General features: G+C 55.7%; 1 protein-coding gene across 1 annotated transcript; it reads right to left on the reverse strand.

Moving 5' to 3' along the window:
* Nucleotides 1-6,090: 6,090 nt before the first annotated feature.
* Nucleotides 6,091-11,090, reverse strand: MRM1 (mitochondrial rRNA methyltransferase 1). Its single transcript, XM_032322042.1, has 5 exons — nucleotides 10,348-11,090; nucleotides 10,080-10,173; nucleotides 8,109-8,241; nucleotides 7,888-8,007; nucleotides 6,091-7,675 (listed from the first exon to the last, which is right to left on the reverse strand). The coding sequence occupies exons 1-5, from the start codon at nucleotides 10,914-10,916 to the stop codon at nucleotides 7,503-7,505; spliced, it is 1,089 nt and encodes a 362-aa protein (XP_032177933.1). The 5' UTR covers nucleotides 10,917-11,090; the 3' UTR covers nucleotides 6,091-7,502.
* Nucleotides 11,091-11,445: the final 355 nt, after the last annotated feature.

The following is an 11,445-nucleotide window of genomic DNA, read 5'->3' on the forward strand; positions in this document are numbered from 1 at the left end:
TAGGAAGGACAAGGAGGCAGACCCAGAAGGGAGGCCCCTGAGAAGCAAGGAAGAGGTGGACAAGGAAGAGTCCTTGAAGGCCTACTACGTACCACGAGCATCTTTTCTCAAACCCCAGCACAACCCTGGGAGAAAAGTTACTGATGCCATTTTATGGGAAGGACACCAAGCTCAGAGGTTAAGAAAGTTGACGGAGGCCTGAGCCTTTATTTGGGTGCAGGGCCAGGATTAAAACCTATCTGGGATCTCTGAGAGTTCAGGCTCTTTTGCTGCACCCCTTGGTACTCCAAGCTGCCTATTCTGGCCTCCCTGCTGGGATATATACCCCACAGCTGAGTGGGGGGCGTTGTAGGGATGGTTCGGGAGAGGTGGAGCAGGGAGAGGGGCTGGGGGTATTGCAGGGGGGGCAGGCTGGGTGTGGTAGGGGGGTGGGGAGGGTGACTGTGTGCGGACTGGGCTTGGCCTCCCCAGCTGTAGGCCTCCTGGTGGTTGCTTGAGCTGGAGGTCCTCTCCTGCCAAGCCCGGCTCCCGACCCTCCATCCCCCACCCCCTCCAAACCCTTCTGATTGCCTCCGCGTGAGTTTAGGCAAGTTACTTAACCTCTCTGGGCCCCAGTTTCGTATCCATAAATCAAAGGTAGTAACAGTGCTTATACCAAACCTTCATGAGGATTAAATGAGACGAGGCTTGTAAAATCGTTAGCACATGGTAAGTACGTGATAAACGTTAGCACCATCACCGTCCCCATCACCATCATCATCCTGCTGCACATGCAAGGCTTCAGGGTCCCATACCCGCCACAGCGAGACTGTTGGAAGTATGCGTGTTGGCCTCAGGACTCTGATGCAAACAAGATCCAGCCCCTCGCTGTGCCTGACCCACCGCTAGTCCCCCCCATTACGGGAAGGGCATCTGTGCAAGACCCGGATACAGATGGGTCTCAGCAGGGCCGAGGGCCAAGGGGTTCCGTAGAGCATCGCCTTGCTCTCCATTAGCTCCTTTGTTTCAGAGAATCAAGAGCAGCTGCGGCTGGGGAACCATTTGCGTCTTGCCTTCTCCGAAAGTGGGAGGGGAGGGCCAGCTGGAGGTGTGCTAAGATTTGTCTGCAGCTGACAACAGAGGAAGAAAGGCAGGCAGCTCCTCTCCAACCTCAGGACCCATTCCCGTGTTCATTTGTGATTTTTAAACCTTCTGTGTGTGCCTGGCCCTGGGCAGGCACCAGGGAATATAACAGGAGGAAAACTCATTCCTGCCCGGCTCCGTAAAGGACGGGAGTGGTCGGGGGGCTCCGAGAGCTTGGAGGGGCTTTCAGAGGTCTGCGGGGGGTCAAAGGGCTACTTGCAAGAAGGAACCAAGCCCCACCGTCTTGCCGCCCTCCTGGCTGGCGGACTTGTGCCTTGGTTTCTCCTTTCCAGAGGAAACTGCTCAGCCCACTGATATTTTTTTGAGACTATGGATCAATTACAAAAGGTGACACTTTTCATGGAATCTCTCTTCAGACACCCACAAACCTCAGTGGGGGAAAAAAAAGCCCCTGAGTCTGAAGGGAAGGGGAGAGGTAGAGGTGGCCGGAGAAAGCAGGGAGGGCCAAGCTCAGTCAGCTGCGGGGCGGGGCAGGGAGGGAGGGGCTGGCCCACAGCTGGTAAAGGGTGTCCTCGAAATGGAATATGGTGGCAGAGGGGACACAGCGGGGGTGGGGGGGGGGCGAAGGACAGCCATTTCCATAAGAATCCTTCTTGGAGTGTCTGGAGGGGGAACCTGGTTTAGAAGCAGCCTTCCCAGGGCTCAAGATCTAAATCTCCTGGTCCTAATTCACCGACCAGCCCCATTCCTTTTCCCAGTCTGGGGAAGAAACTGGGACAATTAACTGGGGCAGAGCTTTCGCCCTTTCCTGCTTCTCTAAACGTGGCGGCTCCCCCACCCCCACCGGCAGGCGGCTAAACAAGGTTCTGCGGTTTAGAAAGATAATTCAGAGAGCAGGTGTGTTTGCAAAGCAACAATGCTGCCATTATTGAGCGTTCACAGCTTCCTGGGCCCCGTGCTACCCCACCACAGGGATGGTAACCCTGTTGGATAGAAGCAGTTGCGTGTGCTAGAGAAGAAGTCATTCCACTAGGAAAAGGCGGATCAGGATTAAAACCCAAGACTGTGCTGCTCACCTAGAGGCACAGGTTTGAAAGGAAGAAAGTGTCCAGATCAGGATGCCCTGCGGCTGGGGGACAGATTGATGGGGGAGGGAAAAGAAAGGGGGAGCCTCAGGTACTGTGTCCCCTGACCAGGCCTCCAGGACTGGGGGGTGGGGGATGGGGGTGGGGGGGACAGTGACAGCCTCCTGGCCAGTGGCCACCTCTCTGCCACATAAAACCCTCTCTGTGTGCATGGGAGTCCAGACCTCAGAGAGGGCCACACTGAGCTCCGGCTGAAGAGGGGGCAGTTAGAACTTTCTGGAGCACCTCCCCCAGTAGGATGAGCTGAAGACCACCAGGGAGGTGTTAATGAAACAGAGAAGCTGTGAACAGACCCAGGAGTGATTCCAATCTGACACCTCCACCCTAGCCCCCACCAGTAATGAGCTGGGACCTGCCCTTCTCCCCAGAGAGGAGGGTGCGGGGAGAAGAGGAAGCTCTTGGGCATCTTTGTAGCCTCAGAGGCCTCCCTTCTTCCTCATCGTCACCATCACCATCTTACCATCATCATCATTTTCACCACAGTGAAAAGCTCCCATTATTAAGCACCTACTGTGTCCCATGCACTGTGCAAAGTCCACTTCCTAAGTCCAGTAATGAATCATCTCAATGAGCTGTGTGGTAGATACCATCCTTGTCTCCATTTTACAGGTGGAGAAACTGAGTCTCCCCTGGGTTAAGCGACTGGCCTGAGGCAGAGCTAATGTTTGGACCCAGGACAGTCTGACTCAGAAATCTGCATTCTAACTGCTTTTGCTACTGCACCCTTGGGCATGGACCCATGAGGTCCTCAGTAGGAAGGTGGGTGGAGTAGTAACGTTCCCCTGTCTGGAAACAGAGGAGCCCAACCCTTGGGACAGTGGGGGGGGGGCACGCCCTGGTGTGGGGAGCTCCCACCTCCATGCAGGGAGGCCTGTACGTGTGTGTGCACCTGAGCCGGAGCTGGCGTGGTGAAGAAAGGCAGAGAGCCCACCCTGTATCCAGAGATTCCAGAACCAGGGAGAAAGAGGGAAGAGCAGGATCCTAGCCCCACCACTGAGCCTCAAACTCTCCCAGCCGGCTCTCTCCGGGTCCTCTTCTCCTTTGTGAGCAATGGGAGTTGGGCCAGGGCGCTCCAAGGAGGGACCTCCAGCTCTGCCCACTGCCTGGGGAAGGGGATGGAGAGGGAGGGACATTGGCCTAAAGGTAGTGTGTGTTTGTGTGTGTGGGGGGGTGCTGTTAGGAAGACCCCTGTCTCTGGTCCTGGAGGGAGGGGCTGAGCAGCTCCGACAGCAGAGCGAACTGGAGTCCCATGTTTGTAAACATCATTAATCAGGGATTAGCAGATGGGCATGCTAATTGCACCTGTGGAAGCCGGAGACCTCAAGGTTGATTACATTTACAAACTGTGGGGATCCCTGGCGCCTGGCCCTGCCAGAGTGATGGGGGAAGGTCTCATTTAGGACCTCAGCCTTGGGGAGGGAGCTGGCAATTTAGCCTCCTGCCAAAAAATAAAAATAAAAATAATTCCAGCCCTGCAGGGGGCTGGAGGTACTGGCCACAATTCGGCTCTGGAATACCAACCTTCTGAGCCCCTTCCCCTCTTGGCTGGGGAGCCCCGAAAAAGGAAGATCTTGCCAATGTCATTTTAACTCCCTCCCCTCTCCGACTCCCTACAGCTGCTCTCAGGGGTAAATCGTGTGTTGCAGCTGGAACAGGTCCTGGACTCTCTGGAGAAACTGAGGCCAGGCTGGTAGCACAGCAGAGCCAGTGCCTTCCGGGTGGGGCAAGAACAGCTGCCCCGCTCCTCCAGGACCGGGCGTGCGCGAGCTCCTGGAGTCTGCACCCCAGTATAATGACTCGGGGAAGGTAAGGATATGTCCACACTCATGCAACTAGCAAGTCAGAGTTGGAGCTCAAAGCAAGCACTACCACCCAGGGTCTTGTTCTTTACCACCCCTACTCCTCTCTGGCTTCATCCTGACCATGGCCTCCAGGGGATGGGCCCCCAGCCGGCCCCCCTTCATAGAGGAAGCCACAGCCTCTCCGGGGCCTGTGTATCTCCCCTTGCTTGCTCTGTGGCAGGCCCCGGAAGCCACCCCAAGGAAATCCCCACCATCGTTGGCCTTGGGGTCTCAGATGCTTTCTCTCTGCCTTCATGCCTGGTTTACAGAATTACATATCGATGAGTGCTCGGCGGGTAATTCTGGCCTCAATACCCTTTGGTTCCAGTGAACCTGCCTTCCCAGAGGCCATCCAGGGTGCTGGCCCAGGGAATGAAGCAGTAAGAGCCCCCCTTGCGTGGCTGGTAGCCCTGGGAGTGGCCCTCTAGATGGTTCAGACTCCTGGGACCGGAAAGCTGATGAACCCAGCATGCCCAAAGCTGGTTTGATCCAGACACTACACAGGAGTCTGTGGGCAGGAGAGCAGGCTGGGAACCCCGAAGAGTCCCAACCTCACCATCTAGGTTCCAGGCTGGGTTTGGCGGTAGAGAGCAGAGCTCGATTCTGTGCTGTTCGTGTACCTGTACCGCGACATCTCCATTCGTTTCCCTCAAGCCCAGGAGTCTGGATTCTCCTGAGACTCGGAGCTGAGCAGTGGTGTGTATCTATACCCCTATCTCCATCCACGTGTACACATGCTTGCTCGTTTATTCTGAAGACTTGGCTCCTGGGATTGTAAGCCTGGCAAATCCCGGCTCTGCCAGGTGAGTCAGCAAGCTGGGGCCCCAGGAGAGCGAGGATGTGGTTCCCATCCGAAGGCCCACAGGCTCCGGACCAGGAAGAGCTCGTTTCAGTTCCAGAGGGAGGGAAGAATTCTTAGTCAGGGAACAGCCAGCCCCCCCCCCTTTTTTTTTCTGGCCCCTGTTCAGGCCTTCAGTTGATTGAATGAGGCCAACCCACACTGGAAAGGGCACTCTGCCTCACTCAATCTACCAATTTAAAATGTTTATTAGTAATCTGTTTATTAATAATCTCCACACCCAACATGGGGCTCCAACTTACAACCCTGAAATCAAGTGTCATATGTGCTTCCAAATGAGCCAGGCAGGTGCCCTCAACTTCAATGCTCATCTCACCCAAACACACCGTCACAGAAACACTCACGGTAACATGTGACCGAACTACCTAGGGATCCCGTGGTCCGGGCAACTCCACACGTAAACTGAGCGGTTCTATGCACGTCTGTATTATCAGGTGCTGGTCCTGGGGTGAGCAGTAGTTGGGTGTCTAGAATGCATTTTACTGAAACTTTCATTTCTACAGATCCTGGTTGGAGAGGGGCCAGCGGAAGCAGGCATTGAGGGCACTATCCCCATCCTACAGATGCTAGGAAGCTGTCCAGGCCAGAAGCCACGGAACTGGGGCTGAACCCAGCACCTCCTTGACAACCTTAGGGACAGAGGAAAGGTCAACTGGCCCAAACCTTCAGACATGCGCTCAAAAGCACGGGGGCAGAGGATTTAGACGGAGGTTTCTTAGACATGACAAGGCGGTTCGAAAACCAGTGATTCTTGACCCCAGCAGCACATTGGTGGTTTCCACACATCAACTGGGGAGCTTGAAGAAACATGGGACCAGTCTCCTTCCACAGAGATTCTGATCGCATTAGCCTGATGCCTCTGGGCATCTGGAACAGTAAAGGTGCCCCCCCCCACCCCATCCGCCGCCACTGCCATGCACACCCTCAAGCCTGTCTACGGTGTAGCCAAGATTCAGAACCACATCAGGCCCGTGGCCAGGAGTGCAGCAAGGATGGGGGAGGCCATTAACATGCCCAAAGCTGCACTGTGCCAGGAGAAGTCAGAACCTGTGTGGGAGTTGAGGCTGGACAGCTCAAGGGGCCCGATGTGGTAGAGAGATCTGTAGAGTTTTACAGAAGAGTTTCTTCCTCTTCCTTGAGACAAAAAATTCTGACTTGAGAGCAATCTTCAGCTCTTTTAATGTCTTTCTAAACTGACATCCCCACCAAAATTCCAAGATAAATTCATTCCACAGAGAAAAGGGAGCTACAATTTACTGAGCATCACTGTGAAGGGGGCGCTGAGTGAGCTCACGTTGCCTTGTCTTGGCACAACTCGGGAAGGTAGGGTGAACCCCCCTTCTGGACGAGGAGACTGAGGCTCAGGTGGGAAAGGAACTTGCCCAAGGTCACATGGCAATCAGAATTTGAACTTGGGTTGTCGTCCTCCAGATCCAGGCTCCAGAGCAGTGGTTCTCAACTAGGATCAACTGTACAACTGTGTCCTCCGGGGGGGGGGGGGGGATGTGGCCATGTCTGCAGACATGTTTGCTTGTCACAACAGGGGGCAGGGCATGCCACCTGCATCCAGTGAGGGAGAAGCCTGAACATCCTACAGTGCACAGGACAAGCCATCACAACGAATGTCAAGACTGCCGAGGTCCAGAAACCCTGTTCCAGTGGTGCCCAACCGGGACTACACAGCAGACACATTCAGGACCTTTAACAATCCTGATATCCAAGCTGCCCTCCAACCATTCACATCAGGTTCTCTGGGGGTGGGTCCCCAGTGTCGGTTGTTTCTGAAAGCTTGCCAGATGGTTCCAATGTGCAGCCAGACTGCTCTAAGCTGCTTGTGCTGGGGGCTTCTGCTCCACTTACGGGACCCTGTCGGAGGAGGACCAAACCCGCCTATACAATTGACAGCAACCCTGAGCTCACTACCTCGCAGGTCCAAAAGCCAGTTCTGGGGTTCATCGGTTCCTTTCTCAGAAGTGCACTGATGGGTCGCTGGGGAGGGGTTCTGGAGGGCCAGGGAGGAGAGAGGCGTTTGCTAATCTTTCCCTTGCCTCTCTGGGGGCCATGGCCAAGCTTCTCCCCAGGTAGCCACACAGGCTGCCACGGAGACTGGGGATCGAAGAGCGAGGCTGCCACCTAGTGGAGGAATAGGACACAGCGGCCCAGGTGATTTTATTTGATCTTCACAAAGACCCCTTGAAAGGCAGGCGCAGAAGGAGGAAGCCCCCACTGGGCCAGGGTTTGAGCCTGGATTTGTACCTGTCTCATCCACAAGAGAAACCCGGGCCTCTCTCTACATTCTCACACTGGTTCAAGAGGAACAGGACACCTGGACTGGCCTGCCTGATTCCCTTCTGATGTCTTGACATCCAGGCAGGGCCCAGGCCATCCTGGAGATGAACAAGCCGCCACCTCCAACCACAAGGCCAAAATCAAAACAGGAAACAACCTTCCTCTGGTCTCTTCTGCAGAGCTCCCTGCCTCCCAAGACAGTGGTTAGTAAACAGGAGCCTGGGTGCACGCTCGGGTAAGAGACTCCAGCACATTTGATGGTGAGAGTACACAACTCAGTCCAAGTCAGCTCCCATTCTGCCTCTCTTGTTCCGATCCTGAGGACAGTCCTGGGTGCTGCGCCAGTCCAGGCCCTTCTGATGTGGTGGAGGGTTCTCGGGGGTCTTGGAGAAGGTGCTCTCTCTTCTGTTCCCCAGAGGAACCTTTCCTCTGGCTGCAAATGGAGTGAAGAAGAATTCCTGCACCAACAGACAAAAAGGCCAAGGGGAAGGGAGAGCATGGAGAGAAGGAAGGACCACTTGCTGGCAGTCCCTTGTTTTATCCTCAAAAGGATACACTTTCCCCCTCTGGCACAGAAAGTGACTGAGACAGAGAAAGAGAAACTTGTTTAGGGTGAAGGAGCTGTGCGTGGGGGAGCAGAGGGCAGAAAGCCGGGCCACAGGAGACTCACCTGCAGCCACGGAGACATTCAAGGACTCAAGTCCAGGAGGCAGCTGGCGGCCGGGCAGGATGGTAAGGAGAAGCTGACAGGAGGCTTGAACTGCCAGGGACAGGCCAGAGCCCTCGTTCCCTGCAGGGCACAGAGACACAGGGTTAAGGAGGCCCCAGAAGGACACACAGGTGCTTGGAACAGGCACATCTGAACACAGAAAAGCAGGGCCATCTACCTACCCAGCACTAGGAGAGTAGGCCGGTCCCAGAGGAACTCCAAGCAGCTAGTGATGGGAATATCAGAGGACGGGGAAATCTCAGGCCCGGGGCAGCTCACTGTGCCAGCCACAAGCCAGCCCTGCCGGGATTTGGCCTGACAAAGAAAAAAAATCAAGTTCTAGCTCACCAAATTTCCATCAGAGCCCCAGGCGAGGGGCTGGACTTGCCCGTCTAGTCACTGATCCCTCAATTCAGTCAATAGTTACTAAGCCCTTAGAATGGACAGGCTCTGTTCTAGACTCTGGGGACAGGGCAGGGAACGAAATAGGCCAAAATTCCAGCCACCCAGCAGAAAGGTGATTAGGGTGGGCCTCACTGAGGTGACACTGGACGGCAGGGGTGCCTGGGTGGCTCAGTGGGTTAAGAATCTGTCTTCAGCTCAGGTCATGATCTCAGGGTCCTGGGATCAAGCCCCACAGTGGGCTCTCTGCTCAGCAGGGAGCCTGCGTCCCCCTCTCTCTCTGCTCTGCTTACCTGTGATCTCTCTCTCTGACAAATAAATGAATAAAATCTTAAAAAAAGAAAGGAAGAAGGAGAATCTAGGCAGAGACGAGTAAATGCAAAGGCTGAGAGGCTGGTGCTTATGGGACATGTGTGAGGAGCAGCACACCAGCAAGGTGGTAGCCTGCAGGGAGGAAGCAGCTGGGACTGGAGAGGGAAACAAAGGGGTACCTAAGGCAGGACCGAAAAGGCCACTGGAAGGACTTTAGCTCTTACTCTGGGAGAGCTGTAAAGGCTTTGAAAGGTTTTGAGCAGAGGTAAGATGGTCTGACATGTTCCAACAGAATCACTCTGCCAGCTATGTTGAGAGCCAACAGGAGAAGCCTGGTGAGGTCGTTTCACCACTAATACAGGCAAGAGAGGCAGGAGTGGGAGCTGAAGCAATGGTGAGGCTTGGTGGGAATACAAAAATAACTTCAAGGTAAAACCAAAAAAATCTGCGGGTAGGTGGGCCATGGGTCGGAGCGCAGAAAGAAGAATCAAGGCCACCACGGCTAAACAAAGGGAACAAACCTTTGGAACCTTAGGCCTGGAACAAACCAGGTCTAAACAAAGGGATGCAGTTGCCCTTGCCTGAGCTGGGCAAGCCTAGAAAAGGAAATGGGGAATTTCAAGTGGGGAGTTTGAAATGCCCCTCTGATAACAAAAGCAGCTGTTGAATCTAGGGCTCACGAGTAAGATCCAGGATAGGACGTACACATGGGAGGCATCCAAGTATAAATAGAATTTAAAGCCTTGAGACTGGATGAAACTAACAAATGAACACATAAGGAAACAGATCCAAGGACTGGGCCTGGAAGCCTTGAGGGGGGTTGGCTGGTCAAAGAAGCCGCCAAATGCAAGGCAAGACTGCCCCCTTGTGTCCAACAAGAGAAGCACAGCTGAAGACGGAAACCTGGACCAGGAGTGGGGTTTCTTAGGTTTACCCCTTCCTGGATATCAAAGTTGTTTCTTGCTGTTGTTGGTGGTGGTTTGTTTGGGTTTTTATTTTTTTTTGTGGGGACAGGGGGAGGGAAAAGGCATAGATTAGTCTGTCCTTGTTCAAACACCCTTTCAAGCTGGGCCCCTACTGCAGGACTCCTGGCCACCAGCTTCCCACAGCTGATCAAAAAAAAAAAAAAAAAATTTCCTGACAACCTACTGAGAAGGCAGTGAGGCTCTGAGGTACACTAGCCTCAGGGGCAAGAGGTACGCCTGGGGAAGGAGTGAGGTAAAGGGAATGAAGCTAGGAAATCTCTAACTTCAGATTCTCCTCTATTTATGGTTTCGAAAATTCCAGGATCCCTCCCTTCCCAAAGGGATTTGGAAGGGCGTAGAGAACGATGCCAACATCCCCCCCTTCCTCCATCAGCGGCTGGATGAGTGCCCTTGCAGAGACCGAGCTTGGCTCATTTCTGTTCTTTTACTCACCGCCCCTCTCCCCGCCATTACCTGTAGAAAACTGGCTAGGTCATCGGTGGAGAACACGTCCATCACCTCCATAGCCCCGGCGCTGGCTTTGCTGACTACCGGAGTGAGCGGGCAGCTGTAAATTTCCCCACGACCCACTTTAAGCTGGGAAATCTCAACCCCGGTGCCCTGCCCTCCCCTGGCCCCCCAAGGGTTATGGGTGAGAATTCTGGCGATGGGGAGGCCTGGCTGAGGGATCAAGGTTCAAGGAGCTTAGAATGGGCACATGGGTCCTAAGGGACGACCGTGCCTGTTTCTCCCGGTGGTGATGACTTTATCCACTCCGAGGAAGTGAGCAGAACGCAGCACGGACCCAAGATTGCGGGGATCCTGGAGCCTCTCGAGGACAAGCCACAGCTGCTGGGGGTCGTCGCCTGGCCTCGCCTCCCCGACCTCCGTCCAAGGCCGAGGCTTCAGCGGACTGACCTCCATGCAAACGCCCTGGTGGACCTGGAAGCGGCACAGTGCGTCCAGCTTCTGCCGTCTGAGCCGCAGAACTGGGATGTCCCGCGCCTCTGCCACCCGGAGCAGCTCGGCCCGCTCTCCCTGCAACCCGGACCTGCCGGCCTGGAGCAGGAGTCTGGCCACGCGGCGACGGGCGGCCCGCAGGGCCAGGAGACAAGGGGACAGGCCAAACAGAAGTTCCAGTCCCCGCTCAGAGCGCGGGGTCGGCGCCAGGTCATCCAGCAGCAGGCGTCTCAGCTCCTCCCCGCCTGGCCGCTCCTCACGCCCCGCAGCTCGGGAGAAATGACGCGCGAGGTGGCGACCCGAGCAACCCCAACTCGAGACCCCGACGGCCCAGAGCAGTGCCATGGCCATTGCCCCTGCAGCGTCATCAGGAGCGCTCACTCCCGCCGGTGCCCGCTCCCGGCTCCCCAGTACGGATAAGGGGACCAATAGTCTGGACTCAATCGAAAAGACTAGCCAGAACCAGGGAGCGGAACCACAGCGGCCCCTCCCCGCCTCCCACGTGGGTACCGCACTTCCGGGTTCAGGCGGCCCGCCCCCTGCCCGCAGACGCACTGCGCAAGCCCGGCCGCCAGGCCGTGCCCACAGCGCCTCCCACAGGGCTGGATGAGCAGCGGCCCCACGTGTACCCGCAGCCGGCAGAGCCACCCCTACGGGCCACTTCATTCCGCGCCCTTCCAGGTCCTAAGAGGCCCCTGAAGCTGGAGCGCCACACTCACCGGGGCACCAGCAAAGGCCAGGTGTTCAATGAGATCACTGGGAGTGACTCCCTCCCCACATCCAGCCCACCGCCCGGGTGTTGGTGATTTTCCTTAGAAACTTCTGCATCTCAGCCTCTCCACTGCCCTGTCAAACCCTCAGCATCCATCAGCGGGATCCC

This window comes from Mustela erminea, chromosome 18, assembly GCF_009829155.1.
Source record: "Mustela erminea isolate mMusErm1 chromosome 18, mMusErm1.Pri, whole genome shotgun sequence".
Taxonomy (NCBI): domain Eukaryota; kingdom Metazoa; phylum Chordata; class Mammalia; order Carnivora; family Mustelidae; genus Mustela; species Mustela erminea.